Genomic DNA, 22,224 nt, shown 5'->3' with positions numbered 1-22,224 from the left:
GGTACTGTCACAACTGGCCTTCCGCGCGTCTCCCGCAAGCCACTGTTATCGCTTGGACTTTGAACCTTCTTTTCGCTCGGCAACCTGTACGATGGCCTTGCGGGCCTTGAATTATATGTTTCTTGCTTTCTGAGAACCTCCTGATGACCATAGTAAAATATGAAAAAAATTGGGGTTGACCAAGTAATTGCTCAGAATTACCATAATTTTGGTTAGTATGAAGGTACATTACCGCCATGTTTTCAAATTTTTTTTCCTGATTCTGGATGGCTCTCATCTCGTCAGAACACAGGTCTGGACTGACGTAGGTGGCTGTGACATGCTCCACCAAGCCATAGATGCGGTGCTCTGCCTCGTTCCACCACTGACGTATGGCAGCTGGCAGCCGGCGCAGGCTGCATGAGAACACCCAGCAGCTCAGTTGTGCAAGCCGCTCACTGCTCCACACCCCTACAAATTCATACCTTGCGTGAATGCCCCCTCTCATCTATTAAGTAGGTATATTGTTACAATTGACAGCTTCCTAATTCCATTTTGTTTTATAAACTGAAGATGCAGTGTTTCACAGCTGAGATATCGCATTTAGACTATTCCTAAAAGTATAGCAGTACCGTAGAACCTCAATTATATGGGATATTTGGGGGTGAGAGACCACGGATAATCGAAAATTGCGGTTATCCACACTTTTCCTACTACACCTCTAGTAGTAGGAAGTGTCAACAAATTGACTTTTATTTTAACTCTGTAGTTATTTCTTCTTTATTATCATTTTGTTTTGTTTGTTGACCCAACTTGACCCTTCAAGCCAACCGTTGGCAAATTTTCGATCTGATGTTTTTGGGGACCTGCAGACCCCTAGTATTTTTCTTGGTATAACGAGGTTATGTAACCAATTTTACAGGTATTTTTTTAGGTAGATTAGACCATGTTTGATCTGCTGCCCAGTTTTTCCGCCCCCGGTTAATCGAGGTTCTACTTTTTGCAATTCTTTGAATAGTTGAATTTTTGACAAAGTAGAATGTTACCTTTATTAAATTGAGGAGGTTTGGAGAATAGTTGAGCAATTCGCTGGCTTGGCATTTCACCATGGACAGCAGCCTCGGGCATCAAACAAAACACTGTCTTCATAAATACTGGTAGATACTCCTCCCTGCCATTACATAATAAAAACTATACTAATGCATTACATAGTTATTGCAACATCTCCTATAATAAGACTCAAATAATGGTAGTGACTAGGAAGATAACTCATTGCCCACTGATCAATATGTCAAAATAGTATACGCAGGATGGACACAATTGGCACATATTAAAATAAGTAAGGAATTACCACAAACTGCAAAAAAAAAAATAAAATGCAATGAACTAAACTTTTCTGGTCAATTTTATTTATTTTTTCTCCCTCAGGTGATCCGAGTAGTTGGTAGTGTAGTAGAAGTCATTATAGTTTCATATATGAACGGTCATAATTATTAGTAACGGAAGAGTTATTATGTTTTGCGGGGTGGCTGCACTGTGCACTGGGCCCTGAAGTGGGATGATTCGTCACGGCTCCTTCTTCTATGTCCACCAACGAACGTAAGTGGTTCTCTTCCTGTTTTGTCCACTTTTCTAGCGTAACGTTAGGTTACGACATTTTGGCGCAGTCGGTAATAAACCTTTTTATCATAGTTAGGGTAGTACGCGATAACAGTTGTTGTTTTAGTGCGTATTATAGTTGAGATGGTTAAAAATGGCGAGTATTAGTGTTGGCAGGATTTCTGAATTTAATCCAAGTGAGGAGGACATTGTGCCCTATTTGTTGCGCCTGAAACATTTTTTCAAAGCGAACAATGTTAAGAAGGAGAACGAGGTGTCGGTTTTAATTACAGTTATTGGTCCCAGGGTTTTATCGGTCCTATCCGATTTATTATCACCGGTAGAGGTAGATTCTAAGACCTATGATGAACTATAACCTATGGCAGAGCGATATGTATTCTACTCTCGTGTGCAAAAGCCGGGCGAAAGCATAGCGGAGTTTGTGGTTTCAATAAAACATTTGGCTAGTTCGTGCAAATTTGGTACCTTTTTGAAAGACGCTTTGAGGGACAAAGTGATTTCCGGCATTTCTAATGAAACTATCCGGCAGAAATTGTTGTCGGAGGAATTGGACTTTGACGAAGCTTATGCGTTAGTGCTCAGGCTGGAACAGGCCGAATCGCAGTCAAGCCTATTTGTGCAACCTCGTGGGGACATTGCGAAAATCAATGTGAAAAGTCAAAATAGGCCTAAAACTTTCGTGAATAGGAGTAGTGAAAATCACAATTCTAGAAACTCTTGTTGGAGGTGTGGTTCTGCTGGTCATTGGCCTAGTGCGTGTGCGTTCGCCAGTTACAAGTGTCATGGTTGTCAGAGAGTAGGTCATCTCAAGAAAGTGTGTAAAGCCAAGAAATCTTCTAGTTTCCATGGTAAAAAGTCGACACCTAGGATGGGGGTCCATCAAGTGGAGGAAGAGGTTGGCCTAGGCCTAGAAGTTCCAATGGCAGAGATAGGTTTGTACAACCTTAAATCAGGATCAGACAACGGCTATAAGGTAGGCCTAGTGGCTAATGATGTATATTTAGAAATGATTCTAGATACAGGCAGTGCCTTGACTATATGTCCTTCTGAGATATTTTATGAAAAATTTTCTAACCTCAAACTTAGGCCAGCAAATGTGAAACTTACTACTTATTCAGGTCATGATGTACCTGTTCTGGGACAAGTGAATGTCAATGTTAAATATAATAATCAGCAGGCGAGTTTGCCTTTGACAGTAGTTCGTTTAGAAAGTAAGAGTCAACCGATTCTGTTGGGCCGAAACTGGTTAGGCCAGTTGAGGTAAGATTGGCAAAATGTGTTTTCATGTAAAGCCACTGTGGATCACAGTTCTGATTTGGACATTGCTAAATTGAAGAGTAAATTTAAGTCAGTTTTTCAGCCTGGAACGGGCGAAATTAAGGGTGTTAAGGCTCATATTGTCTTAAAGGAGGGGACAGTCCCTAAGTTTTGTAAGGCGAGACCAGTGCCTTTTGCGTTAAGGCCAAGGGAGAAAGTTGAGAGTGAGTTGGACCGCATGGTTCAAGAGGATGTTGCGTACAGAGTTACTAATTCACAGTGGAGCACTCCACTTGTGGTTGTCCCTAAGCCTAATGGTGTTAGGCTTTGTGCCGATTATAAGATTACTCTTAATCAGTGTATTGAAATGGAACATTATCCGCTTCCTCAGGCTCAAGATATTTTTGCAACTCTAGGCGGTTGCTCAGTTTTTAGCTGCCTTGATCTTTCAAATGCGTATCAGCAATTGGCGGTAGCGGATGAATCGCAACATCTGTTGACCCTAGCTACCCATAAGGGTCTGTATCGTTTAAAAAGGCTACCATATGGTTTGTCTTCAGCTCCTGCAATTTTTCAGTCAGCCATCGACCAAATTTTAACAGGTCTTCCAGGAACGGTGGCGTACTTAGATGACGTCTTAGTGGCGGCTCGCTCTAAGGAAGAGGGGCTTGCCCGTCTGGCGCAGGTGCTGCAACGCCTTGATGAGTTTGGTGTTCGAGTAAACCAACAAAAGTGTAAGTTTTTGCAATCTTCAATAGAGTATTTAGGACATGTGATTATTCGAGATGGTCTCCGTCCACAAGAAAGTTTGTTAACTGCGCTGCGTAAAGCGCCTGAGCCTAGTACTAAGGAAGAGTTACGAGCCTATATTGGTCTAATAAATTATTATCATGCATTTATACCTAACCTGTCTGCTAGAATAAGCTGTTTTTATGACTTATTACATAAGGATCATCCATGGGTGTGGTCGGAGGTGTGTTCTAAGACTTTTCAGGAGAGTGAATCATGGGTGTTGGACTCAAGTTTGTTAGTTCACTATGATGTTAAAAAGCCCATAGTTCTGACGTGTGATGCGAGTCCCAGAGGGGTGGCTGCTGTTCTATCCCATCTTATCGATGGGCAGGAAAGGCCAATTGCCTTCCCATCGAAAACGCTAAGTTCCAGTGAACGGAATTATTCCCAGTTACATCGGGAGGCTCTGGCTTTGATCTTTGGAGTCAAAAAGTTTCATAAGTATATATATGGAAGACACTGTATTCTACAGACTGATCATCAGCCGTTGACGGCTATTTTTGGCTCTAAAAAGGGCGTTCCTAGTATGGCGGCAGCTAGGCTGCAGAGATGGGCCTTGATTCTATCAGCATATGATTTGGAGGTTAGGTACCGGAAGGGAGTGGATGTCCCTCACGCTGATGCGTTGTCTAGGTTACCCTTAGCAGAAGCGGAACCTATAGAGCTGGATGCTAATTTTGTTTCACATGTAGATGTGTGTACAGAAGTGATGAACAATTTCTGTGTTGTCAAGGACATTGCACCTATTACTGCCTTGCATATAGGTAAAATGACGGATAAGGATCCGATTCTTTCGAAGGTCCGAGATTTTGTGATGTACGGCTGGACGAGCTCTGTTGAGCCGGAACTAGCTATTTTTCTAAGGAAGAAGGACGAGTTGTCCGTGGAACAAGGTTGTTTGCTGTGGGGTTCTCGTGTAGTGATTCCAAAGAAACTATATTCATCTGTGCTTCAAATGTTGCATGATCAACACCCGGGAGTTACGCGCATGAAGATGCTGGCGAGAAGTTATGTCTGGTGGCCAGGCATGGAAAAGTCGATTGAGGACGTAGTGGCTTCTTGTTCTGCTTGTCAGTTAACTAGGAATTCGGTACCTAAAGTACCGTTGCAGCAATGGCCTACAACATCAACCCGATGGCAGAGGATACACATTGACTTTGCGGAGGATCCAGAGTCGAGACAGCAACTTTTAGTTTTGATTGACACATACTCTAAATGGTTAGAGGTATTTATCATGAGTTCCATGAATTCTTCCAAGGTTATTGAGAAACTCCGTACCTTGTTTTCATCGTATGGATTGCCTGTCGAACTGGTGTCGGACAACGGAAGATCTTTTACTAGTCAAGAGTTCAAAACCTTTTTGCATAACAACAATGTGAAGTTCACATTAACTCCCCTGTATCATGCGGCTTCAAATGGATCTGCAGAGAGAAGTGTTCAGGAGGTCAAGAAAAACCTTTTGCGTCAAGTGATTGAGGAACATCAGCGTTCTCAGCGTACCACTCTTAAAATGAAATTAGATAATTTCTTGTTTGCGTACCGCAACACTCCAAATACAGTTACTGGCTTAACACCTGCAGAAATGTTCCTGTCTTGGAAGCCTCGTACACAGTTGGTTATGTTAAAACCCAATCTCCAGTCATCCATTGATCAAAAACACAGGGAACAAAAAGATGCAGCTGATAGGCTTAGGGGAAGAAGTAGATTTTTCTCAGAAGGTCAGGCAGTCTATGTCAAAACTGTCCGAAATGAAAAGATATCTTGGGTTCCTGGCAAAATAATTCTACAGAGAAGTTCGGTCACCTATCTTGTGAGTGTCATTGGTGGAAAACCCCGATTTTGTCATGCAGACCACTTGAGAGCTCGGTATGCAGAAGAGGAGGAGATTTTTGTATCACCCAAGGATCCCGTTGTATCACCCCAAGTACCCAAGAATTCACCCCCGCCGGAGGATCGACCAACTAGTCCCCTGATGATGTCACCTGTACCTAGGCCTACTACCAGTCCCAGGGAGAGCCTAGGGCAAGCCCAGCCTCAGCCAACTCCTGCGTCGCCGCTAGCACAGTGCAGCCCACCACCCTCGCTGAGGAAGTCTGGACGGACTGTGCGAAAGCCTCACAGGCTGGACTTGTAAAATAATTAATGAATAATGGGAAGAAGAAATTTTTGTTGCATTATATTGAAAGTGAATTTATTTTATTTTGAGTTAATTTTGAATTTATGGTATTGACTTTTTTTATGGGGAAGACGAGTGTAGTAGAAGTCATTATAGTTTCATATATGAACGGTCATAATTATTAGTAACGGAAGAGTTATTATGTTTTGCGGGGTGGCTGCACTGTGCACTGGGCCCTGAAGTGGGATGATTCGTCACGGCTCCTTCTTCTATGTCCACCAACGAACGTAAGTGGTTCTCTTCCTGTTTTGTCCACTTTTCTAGCGTAACGTTAGGTTACGACAGGTAGTCAGCGTGTTTTGAGTTAGGATAGTTGGAGTTCAATTACATATCACACTGTTGAATAATACAATACATGCTCTCTGATAACAACACCAAGACAAGGTAGTCCAACGGTAACAGTCAATAGTTTAAACTGTTTCCTGGTTAAAAGTGTAGGAAAAATACAACTTTATAAAAAACATGGTTTGGCTAAAATTTAGGAAATGTGAATATTAAATATTGTGGTAGTAAATAACTAGGCTATTAACTTTTAGGACTCTCGGATGTTAAAAGTTGTAAAAAAAAAAAAACACTAAATTAGTGTTTTGTTCAAGGAAAGGCTCTAGGCTAGGATTTTGAATTGTAGAAAAAGGAGTATAGCAGCTAGCTTACCTTGGAAGTGTAGGTAGGCCATAGAACATCTAGAAGATACACTGTGCACACAATATATCGTCCCCTGAGGGACTTTGTCAAGTGTAGAGAAAGAGTTTACAAATTACAAAATGGCTGCTGTCATGGCTGTTGCCCACTAAGCAGGGTTATCACTAGTCTATTTATAACTCACTAGTTGCTCTACCCGTGCTTCGCTACGGGGTGAGAATACAGAAAAGAATAGTTCGGTTTTACTTTGAGATACAATAATATACTATAAGAAACAGTTACAACACACTTAATAGGAAACATATAGGCAAAGGCTCAATCGTGCTTATTGATTATTCAAATGAAGATCTCTCAATGTATTACAATACTATCATTTTATATAGTGTATAGCATTTAAAATATATATGCTAAAGTATAATTCATTAACCACATGGCACCAAGAAACAATTCTCCTTGTAAACAAATTAAATTAAATAGCAGAACAGCATTTCTGACAACAGCTGGAGTTTCATAACAATGTTTGTTCCCCATGTTAATCTTATGGAGAAATATGAAACTTTAAAGGGCCCCAGGGCCTCATTCTTTAACCCTCCAAAGGTCCATAGTTTAGGCCTTAATGTCCACCTATTTTTGGCCCCTTTGCAAGGTTTTATTAAAACGGATCTGAGAAGCTTAAAACAATGTTAATTCTAATGTTCTATATACCATTTTGTTTGGAAAATCATGGGCTTCAATATTATATATAAAACATAAGGAACATTTAAAAAAAAAAAATTTTTAGGTAAAAAAAAATATAATTTCGAAAATTTTCAAAAAAAAAATAAGTTTGCGCTCAATGAAATTGTATAAATTATAGGCCTATAAATATTTGAAAATAGCCACTTTGTTCTAAATTTAATGAGGATTACAAATATATAATCATATAGCGAGGTAAGTTATCAAATAAATAAGTTATGAGCGAAAAACGGATTTCAGTACATAGCGTTTAGCTAAGAATGCATAGCCTAACCATAGCTAGGAATCTGGCTGATAATTTACATCAATATCACTACCTACTTCTTCAGGATCATCAACCAGCACTTCAAAACCACTTAAATCTTCTTATAATGCACCACGTATATCACTACTTTTGATTTTTAACACTAAAACAATGATAAACATAATAAAACACATCAGTCATCGGTCCGAGGTTAAGTAACCTGTTTACTAATATGCACGTCAGCTGTCTGCTAACAATTACGATCGGCTCAGAGAACAAACAGCGCTTAGAGACAGACCTTTAGAAAGCTTAGAATCTAATGAAAAGAACGATACCTAACTCGATCCAGTTCAATCCGATTCAGTCAGTCATAGAGCCTTCGCCGTAAACGATGTTTGTGCGTCTTAAACTAGACGCGTGACCCTACACAAAGTGTGTTGTGCGTCTATTTTTTGACGCGTGACCCTCGGAGGGTTAATTATTTAGCTAAAAAGAAAGTTTCCTGCACAACTTCACGTTACGCTCTTTCCAGTGACACCAAAATCATGTAAATCGGTTCAGTAGTTTTGGAGGAGTAATTGTCACAAAAAACTTACTTGCGTATTAAATAAGTAATAGATAATAGATTCATTCATTCATAACTATGTACACAACTTTATAATACACACACACTATATATTATATATACATATTAGGCCTATTATGTATTTTAGCTAGCTGCTAGGACAGGTTTATCTTAGGTTAAGGTTGGGGGTTGTTCTGGAGTTGGTTTTATACTGCAATGCCAGTTCCCGCCTTCTTAACATGGAAAGGTTGCATGCATCCTTTGGGAGTGATATTATGACTTTAAAAAGTTGTGAAGCAACTATCAAAGTCCATGCTGAGTTTGTTGGCATGGATGGCCACAGGTTTTTATTTTCCCGTTTTGACATCTTGGCGGTGGACATTCATTCTTTCTCTTAGGGTGTTTTTGTCATGCCTATATATTGGGCCTGGCATTGTTGGCATTCCAGTTGATATATTAGGTTTTCTGTTGTGTAGGTGTGGTGTCCTTTGATTCTGTACTCTGAATTATGAATATTGCTGGAAAAGGTAGTGACTGGCTTATGAATATTGCAGGTCTTACATCTGTTACTGTCACATGGATATGAGCCTTGGGGGAGTGGTTCTGGTAGGTTGGTGGAAGGATCAGGTAGTTTGGGCCGGACGAGCATGTTCTTCAGGTTTGGAGGTTGCCTATAGACAAGACGGGAAGGTTCTTTGAAGAGATCTTTTGTTTGGCTGGAGTGGTGTAAAATTTTGAAGCCAGAGCTTAGGAGATTGTTTACCTTTGATGATAGGCCAGGGTGGTACGTTGTAATTAGGTTAACTGATTCAACGATCTTTTGCGGTTTAGGTTTCTGGTGTTTGAAATTGATAGTGGCTCCATTAATTTGGAATTAGACAAGTGCAGGTGGATATCCTCTATTCTCAAAGGCAGTCTGGAGCTTTAGGTTATAGGTATGTGTTATGAACATATGAAGAAGTTGTTACTATAGCAACCAAAATGTTAATTATCAAATGCTGTTTACTTTTCTATTCTGATTCTTTTAATAAAACACAGTTACTTCTATTTCAGTATTTTGTCTTTTTATATACCAATATTTCCACTTGAGTCATCTCAGTTGGCGATGATTTGGTAAAAAACTGTCATATGTTTGTTATTCTGTAATATTGATTTGGTAATTATTAAGATCATCTGGAGATTGTTGTTGTTTTGTATTTACAAATAATTCAGTATGTAACATTTTATTCCTAAAATAAAAGTTGTTAATACACTATAAAACTTCATTATTTGACATGGTGGCAGCGGTTTAGTTTGTTTAAAATGCCAAAAAACAATAGATTATCCAACAGAGGAAACAGTAAATCAAATCAATCATCAGAAACACTAAATGTTCTAGAACCAAGACTGCAGCAAAATAGGACTACATCAGTCATGTTTCAACCTCCTGAACCTTTTGATTCCAAATATCCAGAGTTATGGGAAAAGTGGTTTAAGCGATTTGAAAGGTATAGAATTGCATCAGGACTGGACAATGAACCTCAAGTAAAACAAGTAAGCTGCTTGATTTACTGTATGGGGCCTGATTCTGAGAATATATTATCGACAGCACACCTCTCAGAAGATGATAAAGCCTCGTATGAAGCTGTAACAGAAGCCTTTGATAACATATTTACTGGCAAAAGAAATGTCATATACAAACGAGCAAAGTTTAATTCAAGATCACAACAACCAGGTGAATTATTTGATACATTTCTGGCAAACATAAGCTCAATGGCCGAACACTGTTCATTCAAGAACCTTAAGGCAGAACTAATACGTGATAGAATTGTAGTGGGTATAACTGACAAACGTTTATCGGCCCAATTACAAGAAGATTCTAATCTTACATTGGAAAAAGCAGTTCAAAAATGCAAACAAAAAGAGTCCATCAGCAAACAAGCAGCTGAACTAGAAATGTTATGCCAAGGAAAACATGCAGAAGTTGACCGAATCAAATCAGACCAAAAGCAAAGTGAAAAATTTAACAAAACCCAAGATTTAAAGACAGCTAGGAAAGAATGTTGTTGGAACTGTGGAGGTCCAAGGCATCCCGGGAACTTATGCCCTGCTAAAGATTTAACATGCCATTACTGTAAAAAAATCTGTCACTTTGCCAAACATTGTAGAAGCAGATTATTAGAGACTAAAACAACGGGCAACACGAAAGGACTTAACGAAATCAGACATTTGGACAAGCCTGACAATAATGAAGCTTCAGTAGCGTATTTAGGACCTGTGAATGCTTCATGCTGTGACTCCGGTTCTTGGTATGCAGAAATATTTATCAATAACCAGTTAGTTAAAGCGAAACTTGATTCAGGTGCAGAAGTAGGGATGCATCGTAGGGATGATTTTTATTGTAGAGATGCAGGTACTCATGGCGGTTCCTGTATTTTATTAAAATATAATTTAGAATATATTGTAAGAGATGACTTATGTGTCCTAAACAAAGATTCAGTTTTTGAAGCCTCATGTATCGAAATTGTAACTCTGGATGTTATCGTAATCTCAATTTATAGAACTCCATATTTAGAAAATTTCAAATCTTTTTTATATAAGATGGAAAGTTTACTTAAAATGTTGTGTAAATCTTCAAAAACAAAAAATATATTTATAGCAGGCGATTTTAACGTAGATGTATTAGAAGATTGTAGCCTTCCCAAACAAAGGTTAGACTTTATGTCCTTGTTAAAACAGTACGGTTTCATACTCAATTTTTCTTCTCCTACAAGAATCACCAAATCTACAAAGTCTTGCATTGACAATGTTTTAACACATAAAATGAAGTCACAAAACTCAGTTTTAACAATGAATGTGGAGTTAGGTCTTTCTGACCATAGGGCAATATTTATAAATATTTTTAGTAATTCTGATAACAATAACAAACAAAACAAAAATTTCAAAAGTAAAAAACGGCTTTTCTCTGAGAACAATATTAACAAGTTTGTAGGTAAATTGAGAGTGACCACATGGAATGTAAATGCCAAAAACTGCTTTGATGAAAACTGTGTAAATTTTTTCCAAAATTTTCAAAACATATTTGAGGAGGCTTTCCCTCTCAAGTTTTACAATAACAAAGTTCGAAATAAAAAAAAGCCATGGGTTACCAAAGGTATAAGAATATCTAGCTTAAGGAAACGAGAGTTGAGTCAACTAGCTAAAACATCTAATGATGTTGATTTTATTAATTATGTTAAAAAGTATAAGGTCATTTTCAAGCAAATATGTAATAGATCAAAAAAATTGTGTAATGCTAAATTCATTAGAGAATCTGAAAACAAGAGTAAGGCTGCTTGGTCCGTAATCAAATCTGAACTGGGTCTGGTTAAGGCAGATTATGATTTCCCCGACATTAAGGTAAACAATAAAACACTCAGCAATGCTAACGATATTGCAGAATTTTTCAATACTAAATTTGTTAATATCTCAAAAGAAATCGGGTTATCTCCTTCTGAATGTGAGGCATTAAGGCTTACACAAAATTCGATTACAGATTCCCAAAATAAAAAGTTTGATTTTCAAACAATAAATAAGACAGATGTAATTAAAGTTATTAAATCTTTCAGTAATAAAAGATCAGCAGGCTGGGATGAAATTTCTCTTGACATTATAAAAACTGTTTCCAATTCTATAGCTGAACCTCTTTCAATTATCATAAATCAATCTTTTCAAACCAATATTTTCCCAAATCATTTAAAATTTGCAGAGCTTAAACCTCTTTTTAAAAAGGGAGAAAAACATAACCCAGACAATTACAGGCCAATTTCACTCCTGCCTACATTCTCCAAGGTGTTTGAGAAGATTGCTTGTAACCAAATCAAAAATTTTATGGAACCTTTTAATATATTTTCTGGAAAACAGTTCGGTTTTAGAAAAGGCCTTGGCACAATGAATGCTTTAGCTGATTCAAAGATTCAAAGATTGATTTCAACAAGAAACAAGATTGCACACTTGTACAGTTGACGTCAAGATACTAAGACTAATAAATTAACAAGAGTGAATAATATATCTAAAGATCAACAATGCCATCTATATAACTATAAACAAGGTAACAAGGTGTAAACATAACAGAGCAAGACTAGTCAATGTCAATAATTAATTACTAAAACTTAAATTAATTCTGGAACATTTAAAATATTCTTCCAAGCTATAAAACGGGTTTTCAAGCAGCCAGGCCATTAGACTAGATTTAAAGGACTTCATGCTAACATGGTGTGACTCAAGAGGTAGCCTGTTAAACAACTTAATACCAAGATAAGAAAAGGATTCTTGTGTTTTTGCAAGCCTTGCCTGAGGTAAATCTAAGTACTGTCTCCTCCTGGTTAAATGGACATGAGTTTCACCTCTTAAAGCTATGGAACCTAGATTTGCTTTTACATGTAACAAACACTTAAAAATAAACAAGCTATAAACAGTTACAATTTTTTCATGGACAAAAAGTGGTTTACAATGTGCATGGTAACTAGAACTTGTAATTATTCTAATAGCTTCCTTTTGCTTTGACAAGACTCTTTTCATGCCATGGCCACAGCCCCAAAGTAGTATACCATAGCTTATAATGCTATTGAAAAAAGCAAAGTAAGCCATTCTCAAGTAGGATTTTGGTATACAAGTTTTTAGTTTTCGAAGAAGATGAACTACTCTTGATAGTCTACTTGTAACATTATTTATGTGGGAATTCCAATTGAGTTTTGAGTCTAAATGTATTCCTAACAGTTTTACATTCTCATTCACATAAGATAAGCTAAGATTCCTGTTTCTTAAGCTAAACAAAATAGACTGGGTTTTGCTACTATTTAACAACAAACCATTACTTTTAAACCATATATTACATTCAGAAATGCAATTTTCCATCTGACCCTTAATAGTTTCAATGTTGACATCATTACAAAAGAAAGTTGAGTCGTCAGCAAAAATTATTGATTGACAGGGTGTAGGAACATAGGATGGTAAGTCATTAATCAAAACCAAGAACAGGATGAACTCATCGCTGAGTTCATCGATGAGGTGGCATGGGCCTTGGATGGGTCGCAGAGCACAATGGGTGTGTTCTGTGACTTGTCCAAGGCATTTGATTCTGTTAACCACAACCTTTTTCTAAAGAAATTAGCATTTTATAAATTTTCAACTAAATCGATATATCTTGGCTTGGATCCTACTTAAATGCTCGCTTCCAAAGGACAAAAATAACTAAAAATAATCAAGAAATAAAATCTAATTGGGAGGAAATTACAGTCGGGGTGCCTCAAGGGTCCATTCTGGGGCCACTTCTGTTTCTTATATACATAAATGATTTACCTAAAAATGTTTCCAATAGTCTTATTCTGTATGCAGATGACACTACTGCAGTTGTCAAATCAAAAAATTATGAGGAATTAGTTGTCAAAGTTACTGAGTGTCTTGATGAGCTAGGGAACTGGTTTGATAAAAATGGATTGAAAATGAATCAAGATAAAACTCAATTGGTTAGATTTTTTACACCCCAGAATAGACAAAATCTAAATGCTTTCACACAGCTTTCAACTGATGAAAATGTTAAATTTTTAGGCCTGTACATTGACAAGCATTTGGCGTGGGATAGGTGTGTTGAATATGTTTTGGGCAAACTCAACTCTGCTTGTTTCCAAATTTTATGTTTAAGGGATACAATAGACTTAAAAACTTCAGTGATGACGTATTACGCTTATTTTTACTCCATACTTCAATATGGTATTGCATTTTGGGGCTACTCAACAGATATAAATAGAATTTTCAAAGTCCAAAAAAGGTTTTTGCGAATCATAACTTTTTCACCATGGAAAGCTTCATGTAAACCAATTTATAAACAGTTAAATATAATGACAGTTCCAAATTTGATTATTTATAAAACCTTGCTAACTGTACAATCCAACTACCCTCAATTTTGCAGCGGAAACTTTGAGCATTCGTATAATACGAGATTCAAAAATAATTTTCAGTATCCTAGACACAATCTCAAACTTGTTGAAAAAACACCTTCCTACATGGGGAAAAAATTTTTTAATAAATTGGACCCAAAATTAAAAATATTAATAAATACTAATTCTTTTAAAAGCAGCCTTGCCAACTTTTTACTAGGTAAAACTTATTACAGCATTAATGAATTTTTAATGGACAGCTCGATTCTGTAATAATTTTCATCTTTAACTTTCCACCTAATCTCCTTTTATTGTAATTTATTTCTATTCTAAGACATTGTTTATAATTATTATATTAATCTTTAATTTCTAGCTATTCATATTTATATTTACTTTTTAATGTTATTATTACATAATTTGACAATGTCACCTGTTTTTTAGCTATGCTATAATTGAAAATGTTATGTGACAATAAAGAGATATTTATTTATTTATTTATTTAAGTTACAGCCATTCCTTTAAATGTAATTCATGCAAAACTTATAAAATCTGACCGTATACTTAGGAATGCTGATCAGAGGGAACTAGATGTAAGAGGTATGTTTATAGCAGACATAGCTTACGATGGGAAAATGGTAAAAGAGAAGGTTTATGTTGTTGCAGGATTAAATGAACCTTTACTTGGAATTCCTGCGCTTAAATCTTTAAATCTCATAACCCTCAGAAAACCTGATACTGCAGGACTTAACTCAATTACCTTAGACTCTGTATTAACTAGCCATCCTGAGCTTTTCGTTGGTCTGGGTAGCATTCCAGGAGAATATAAGATTGAATTGAATGAAAACGCTCAACCGTACTCAGTTCGTGCTCCAAGAAACATATCAATTCCTTTACGTTCAAAAGTGGAGACAGAATTGAACAGAATGTTGGACTTAGGAGTAATAGAAAAAGTAGTCTCCAACCTACTGGTGTGCACCAATAGTACCAGTACTCAAGCCCAATGGTAGTCTACGTTTGTGTGTCGATTATACTGAACTTAATAGGAATGTTAAACGCCCAAAGATAATACTACAAGATGTAGAAGAAACACTAGAACAAATTGGATGCTCTAAAATATTTTCAAAACTAGATGCCCAGTCAGGGTTTTGGCAGATTAAAATATCACCTGACACAGCTAAACTAACTTCTTTTATTACTCCATTCGGAAGATTTTATTTCAAGAGATTACCCTTTGGCATTACAAGCGCTCCAGAGTTCTTCACTACACAGATGTTTAAACTTTTAAATGGTATCGATGGGGTATTATGTCACATGGATGACATACTTATACATGGCCGAACGCAAGAAGAACACGATTACCGGCTCACTGAAGTATTAGATCGCTTGAAAAAAGCAAATGTTGTACTGAACAAAGAAAAATGTTCTATTTCTCAAACATTTGTGAAGTTTCTTGGAAACCTGATTGATTGACTGTGATGGTATCAAGATCGATCCCGATCGTATACAAGCACTCGAGGAACTTCCCCCTCCTAAAGATATTGCGGGAGTTCGACGTTTAAATGGTATGTTGAATCAACTGAACAAGTTCATTCCAAACTTAGCTGATAAAACTGAATCATTCCGTGAGCTTCCTAGAAAGAATAGACAATTTTGTTGGACAAGTCAACATCAAGAAGCCCTTTCAGACACTATACAGGCCGTCAAGGAATCAATATCTTAAACTAAGTACGATGTAAATGCTGAAGCTATTGTTATAGCCGATTCATCAGCATATGGATTGGGTGCAATGTTACTTCAGGTTGAAGATAAATCTCCCAAAGTAGTGATGCTTGCTTCAAGGACCTTACAGGTTTGTGAAAGACGATATGCCCAGATAGAAAAGGAGGCTCTTGCATGTGCATGGGCCGCATACAAGTTTTCTAAGTTTTTAATTGGAAAAAAATTTAGAATCCTAACAGACCACAAACCATTAGTTTCGCTCCTTGGAAGCAAAGACCTAGACACAATACCAGCTAGGATTCAGAGATTCAAAATGCGATTGATGAAATTTGACTACTCCATCGAACACATTCCCGGAAAAGAAATGTTTACAGCAGACACATTAAGCCGAGCGCCGATCCCAGATTCTACAGATGAGTTCACAAAAGAGGTAGAGGCACACATTAAGGTAATATCTTTAACCCTTCAACGTGGTTTGCCGTAGTCACTACGTATGATGACACTCTGTTGCGTGCTGGACTCTAACGGCAATTTTACATGCTATTTGGGATTGGAACAGTATGCAGCATGTTGTCTGTTGTTTGGCTGATGTATTCCAGCTGTTTATCGATCGATAATGTGTGCGAGAGAGACAGAAATATTGTTTACAAACTGGAGTGTTTGTTGACCTTGGTTAGTTTGATTCGTCGTGCATACGGACCGTGTTTAGCCTTGTTTTGTACGTTATATTTAGTAGTTTTATTGCATTATTTGCCGTTTTACATCGTAATATTATTATTAGAACGTTTTAGAATATATTTTTTGTAGGGAACTGTAGTATTTTAGTTTCTAGAAGTCATGTTTCGGTAAATCAGTGTACGTTTTGGTTTTTGGACAAGTGTGGTTAGGTTAGTAATCGAGGTGAACTGTTGCAACATTTCTACATTAGGGTATTTATTGTGCAAGTTAGTGGATTATAATGGCTGGGTCAAGTGAAATAGACAGGTGGTTGGATGATAATGAACTATTATTGTCAGAGACAAGTGACGAGGAAGAAATGGACTACGCACAACGAGAGATAGGCCTAGAGGGACAAGACCAGGACGACGATGACAGTGAAGATGAGAATCCAGTTGTAGTGCAAAACAGACGGATCGATGATGTTATAGAGAGTGTAGTAGGTGGTGCAGGATATTGTCCTATGCCTAGGGCAAATGAAGTGCCTGCAATGGTTTGGGACACAATGGAAGGGTATGTACCAAATCCAGAGACATTTTCTAGTTTTAGTGGTCCGAAAATCCCCGCAGAAAACCCCATTGATATTTTCAAATACTTTTTGATGAAACTCTCATGAATGCAATTGTGTCCAGCACAAATAAGTATGCCGAACAACAAAGGGCAAAACGCGGAATGCTTTTCCCTAGACGGTCCAGAGACTGGAATTGGAGGCCTGTGACTAATGATGAGATGTATGTATACCTTTCAACAATAATGCTGATGGGTATTGACCAAAAACCGTCAGTCCGGTCATACTACTCTAAAAATCCCCTGCTAGAGACCCCTATTTTTCCTGCTACCATGCCAATGGAGCGCTTTGAAATTATAAGTAAATATTTGCATTTCAGCGCTTCAATGAGGCTCTCTCAGTATGAAGGCCCCAAGAAACTTTTCAAAATCTATTCTGTGATTGAACATTTGAACAACAGATTCATGTACTCATATGGTTTGTCACAGAATGTATCCATTGACGAATCCCTTACACTTTGGAAGGGGCGCTTGTCGTTTCGACAATACTTACCGCTCAAATCCGCTCAGTTTGGTATAAAATCCTTTGAGCGATGCGAATCCTTATCGGGTTTCACTTGGTCCCTACTTGTTTATACAGGGAAAACCTCTCAAGTGACCTGTCCTATTGTACCACCAGACTCTAACAAATCTACAACTATTGTGATCAAACTGATGGAACCGTTGTTAGACAAAGGTCACGTAGTATGGATGGACAATTGGTACAACTCACCAGTTATCAGCTTTCCTAAAAAACAGGAAAACGGATACATATGGGACACTAAAACTGTCTAGGAAAAATGTCCCACAACATATAAAGAATGTAAAACTTGAGAAGGGGGACATTTCAGCACTACACAGTGGCAACGTCATGGTTCTAAAATGGAAAGACAAGCGAGTAGTTACACTTCTTTCAACACTACACAATCATGAAATTGAAGCTAGGACCAACAAATCAGGTGTTCAACAAATGAAACCTGTTCTTGTCTATGAATACAACAAACAGATGGGAGGAGTGGATCTCAGGGACCAAATGCTCAACAGTTTTCTGTTGGAGCGAAAACGTGGACTCAAATGGTATGTTAAACTTTTCAAGCGCCTTCTCGACATCAGTGTTTTGAACTATTATATCATATGGAAAACTCAAAACCCAGATGGTAAACACATGGATTTCAGGCTTCAGCTAATAAAGGACCTGATCCACATGTATGGTGCAGAGGTACAGAGGCCGGTGCATGGAAGGCCAGGCACGGAACCTTGGCCTGCCAGGCTTACCGAAAGACACTTCATCGAGAACATTCCAGCAACAGGAAAGAAGCAATATCCCCAGAAAAGGTGTGTTGTGTGTTGGAAGCATGGTGTGAGAAAAGATAGTGTGTACTGGTGTCCTGACTGCCAAGCTGGACTTTGCCTCATCAACTGTTTCAAGGATTATCACACCAAACTTGTCTTCTGACAGGTAGGCTTGTAAAAAAAATACTGTTAATTTGGAAAATACTTTAGTATGTGTTATTTGTAGAGCAATCATAAACCAATTAGGTAAAAAAAATCTATTAATATGACATACAGAACCAAAATAATAAAACTTTTAGTATATGTTGCAAAACTAGTTTGCGACTACCAAAAACCTATCGCGCCCTACTTATGCAAGCTTTCGCTAAATATTTTCATATTCTGGTTCTATATGGCCTATGAACATAATTCTTGCACTAAATTGTCTAGAAATAAGTACTCTACAATAAACACAGAGTTATGTATACCACCATAATGCTTTTTTTTCTCATAAAAATTGTTAGAACTTCAGTTTTATTCGGCAGCCACCGAAGTACCATAAAAATCTCGTTATATTACAAGTATTAAAAATATTTTTGAAAATTAAAAAAAATTTATATTGTGTGTTTATTGTAGTGCATGTATTTCGTAACAATTTAGTGAAAAAATATGTTGTTAGGATACTTACAACCAAAGTAATGGATCTTTTTTCAAAGTATTGCACAATTATAGGGCCTGCTTTGCAAAATAAGTACCGCACGTGGGGCCGGTCATGCCCTATTAAGTCCCGCGTTGAAGTGTTAAACTTTCCAGCAACACAGTCAAGATTGGAACAAATAAAGAATGCCCAGATCCTGTGTGAAGAATGTCAGATGTTGGTGAAATACACAGAAAATGGATTGCCTGAATATAAGAAGGATGTGCCAGAGAGAATGAGAAAGTGGTATACGTTTAATGAAGACCTATCTCTAATAGAAGACTTGATTTGTTATAAAGAAAGAATTATCATCCCATTTGAACTTAGAAAGGATATCATGAGTAAACTGCACGATGGTCATTTCGGGTCTACACGCACAGTCCTCCGAGCGAAACAATCTGTGTTTTGGCCAGGAATTACAACAGAGATCCATAACCTGATTGAAAATTGTGACACTTGTGTTAAACACCAAAATCAAAAGTCAGAAAAAATGATTCAATCAGACACTCCTGACTATCCATGGCAAAGAATAGCCATTGATTACTTTGACTTTGTGAAAGGCAAGTACTTGGCTGTTGTGGACTATTATTCACGATACTTGGAAATGATAAATGTTCCACTATGACTGTAGATGAACTAATCAAGAAAATGAAAGCCTGTTTTGCTCGACATGGGATCCCTGAAATCGTCATTTCTGATTCTGGCTCGCAGTTTACAAGCTCAGAATGGAGAGCCTTTGCAGCCGATTTTGGGTTTAAAACTATTTGTTGTAGTCCCTTACACCATCAGGCAAACGGTGAAGCTGAAAGAGCAGTCCAAACGCTTAAAAAGATGCTTACAAAGAACAAAGACCCCACTCTTGCACTATTGGAGTACAGGTCAACACCAGGTCCGTCAGGGTACAGCCCTTCGGAATTGTTGATGGGAAGAAGATTATGAACCCGATTACCGTCGTTGACAAAAGATCTTAAGCCTAAAATGGTAGATCACAGGAGATTTAGAGAATTGGACAAACTATATAGAACAACTCAAGCAGATTACTTCAATAAACGGCATGGAGTGAGAGATGAAAAGCAATTCACGATTGGGTGCAACGTGTATATTCCTGATAGGAGAGAAGATGGGAAGATAGTTAATAAGGTAGCTCCAAGATCATACACAGTTAAGACAAACGAAGGCATGTTACGTCGCAACAGGGTAATGCTAAGACAACTACAACCCAAAACATCTGATGACCCTGGAACTGAGCCTAATTGTTTTTCCTCATTTGGTAGACAAATAAATCCACCGAGTAGAACATGTCTTTAAAAAGAGGAAGGGAAGATGTCATATGTTTGTTGTTCTGTAATATTAATTTGGTAATTATTAAGATCATCTGGAGATTGTTGTTGTTTTGTATTTACAAATAATTCAGTATGTAACATTTTATTCCTAAAATAAAAGTTGTTATTACACTATAAAACTTCATTATTTGACAAAAACTATTATCAATTCTTGTTTTATACTATTATTTTCAAGATATTTTATTTTGTTAAACATTTCAACTTAAAATGAATGAAGAACAATTTGAAAGACTCATGAATGTGTTGGCTGCAGCTCTAGGTAATAAAACTTCAACTCCTCAGATCAATCATGAGAGAGAGTAGAAAAGGAACTTACAACCCTCGAGTCTCAAGGAATCATAACTCCAGTCGCATCAAGTGATTGGGGGTCACCATTGGTTGTTATCCCAAAGCCAGATGGAGGAGTCAGACTATGCGTAGATTACAAGTGTGGGGTTAATTCAAAACTTGTCTCATCTAACCACCCCATTGATGATGTCCTACATAGTCTCCGCGGATCAAGATACTTCTGTAAGTTGGATCTTCATAAGGCTTATTTGCATCTTAAAGTCGATGAAGAGGGAAGTAAGATTCAAACAATATCAACCCATAAAGGAATGTTCAACATGAATCGTCTCAGTTTTGGAATAAAAACAGCCCCTTCTGAGTTTAATCAAATTTTGTCACAACTATTAAACGGTAGAAACATACTTGTATCAAAGGTAGAAGCATACTTTGATGATGTCATTTGTCACGGAGAAACTCTCGAAGAGTGTATGAAGAACCTTATTGCATGTTTGGAATGTCTCAAGAAGAATGATCTACATCTTAACAGAACAAAATGTGTTTTCTTCAAGGAAAGTATTAATTACCTTGGACATGTGGTGTCATTCAATAAGATTCAAAAATGCCTCAAAAAGGTTGAAGCAGTTACTCAGATGCCTCGCCCTCGAAATGTTGATGAGTTAAGACGCTTTCTCATCTCGCTTATTGCGTTATTCTTCATTCCTCAGTGGTCTTGACTATACAGTTCGATGCAAGAAAGGGAAAGACAATGAAAACGTGGATTGTTTGTCTCTAAGCCCAGTTCAATCATCAATTTCATCTGAACTAACATTCGACAAAGAAATAAACACAATGCATGTAGAAACCTTACTTCAAATCTCGAGCACAGTGATAACCGCAGAAACAATCAAAGAAGAAACAGCAAAAGACCCTGAACTTCAAGTTCTTTTGCATGAACTGAAAAATAGTCGCAAAGATAGCCCTTACATTATCTCAGACAACATAATTTCCCGATCAGATCGAGTCGTAATTCCCAAATGTCTTCAAAATAAAATTCTAAATGAGCTCCATGAATCACACCTCGGAATTACTAAAATGAAACAGCTTGCTAGAAAATATGTATATTGGGAAGGTATGGACAAAGACATAGAAAGATTAGTGAAAAGCTGTGAAGCTTGTGCTAAAGTTCGTCACAATCCACCAAAAGCTCAGGTACATCCGTGGGATCAGCCCGATGATAGCTGGGAAAGAGTGCATATTGATTATGCCATTGCCGGTCCATTGGATGGAAATTATTTCCTCATGTGTGTAGATGCTAAATCAAAGTGGGCAGAAGTTCGCATTCTTCGAAATGCTCCTTCCTCAGCAACGACGGTGGCACTACTTGAAAACATTTTCTCAGTTCATGGGTACCCCTCGTTCTTAGTCTCGGACAATGCCACTATATTAAAAAGTGAGGAATTTATCAACTACTGTAAAGAACGTGGGATTTTCCAAAAATTTACTGCTCCTAACCATCCTGCAACAAATGGCCTGGCGGAACGAAACATTCAAACTTTAAAGAGAAGACTTATGCTGCTGCCGATGATCCAACCCCAATTACCACAAAGCTACAAAACATTATGTTCAGATATCGAGCAACACCTTTGGCATCAGGCAAGACTCCAGCAGAGTTGTATTGGAACAGGAAGATTCTGATTAGACTTGACACACTTCTCCCTAACCCAAAGGCAAAACTTCCATCAAAATCAATTGCTCC

The 22,224-nt window shown here is 37.6% G+C and overlaps 1 protein-coding gene across 1 annotated transcript in view; it reads right to left on the bottom strand.

Annotated features, from left to right (window-relative positions):
* Positions 1–22,224, bottom strand: part of LOC128994481 (E3 ubiquitin-protein ligase listerin) — a 243,802-nt gene that overhangs the window by 28,648 nt on the left and 192,930 nt on the right. Inside the window, exons 25-26 of the mRNA XM_054419068.1 lie at positions 1,026–1,150; positions 233–450 (exon numbers count right to left, since the gene is read on the bottom strand). Of these exons, the coding sequence (XP_054275043.1) occupies positions 233–450; positions 1,026–1,150 (343 nt within the window). The remainder of the gene's footprint in view (positions 1–232; positions 451–1,025; positions 1,151–22,224) is intronic.

The sequence above is a fragment of the Macrosteles quadrilineatus genome, unplaced genomic scaffold (assembly GCF_028750875.1).
Source record: "Macrosteles quadrilineatus isolate MER2022 unplaced genomic scaffold, UCM_ALF_1.0 Scaffold_1__1_contigs__length_201487025, whole genome shotgun sequence".
Classification (NCBI taxonomy): domain Eukaryota; kingdom Metazoa; phylum Arthropoda; class Insecta; order Hemiptera; family Cicadellidae; genus Macrosteles; species Macrosteles quadrilineatus.
The sequence above is the reverse complement of the archived record's forward strand: the minus strand, read 5'-3'. Positions and strand labels throughout refer to the sequence as shown.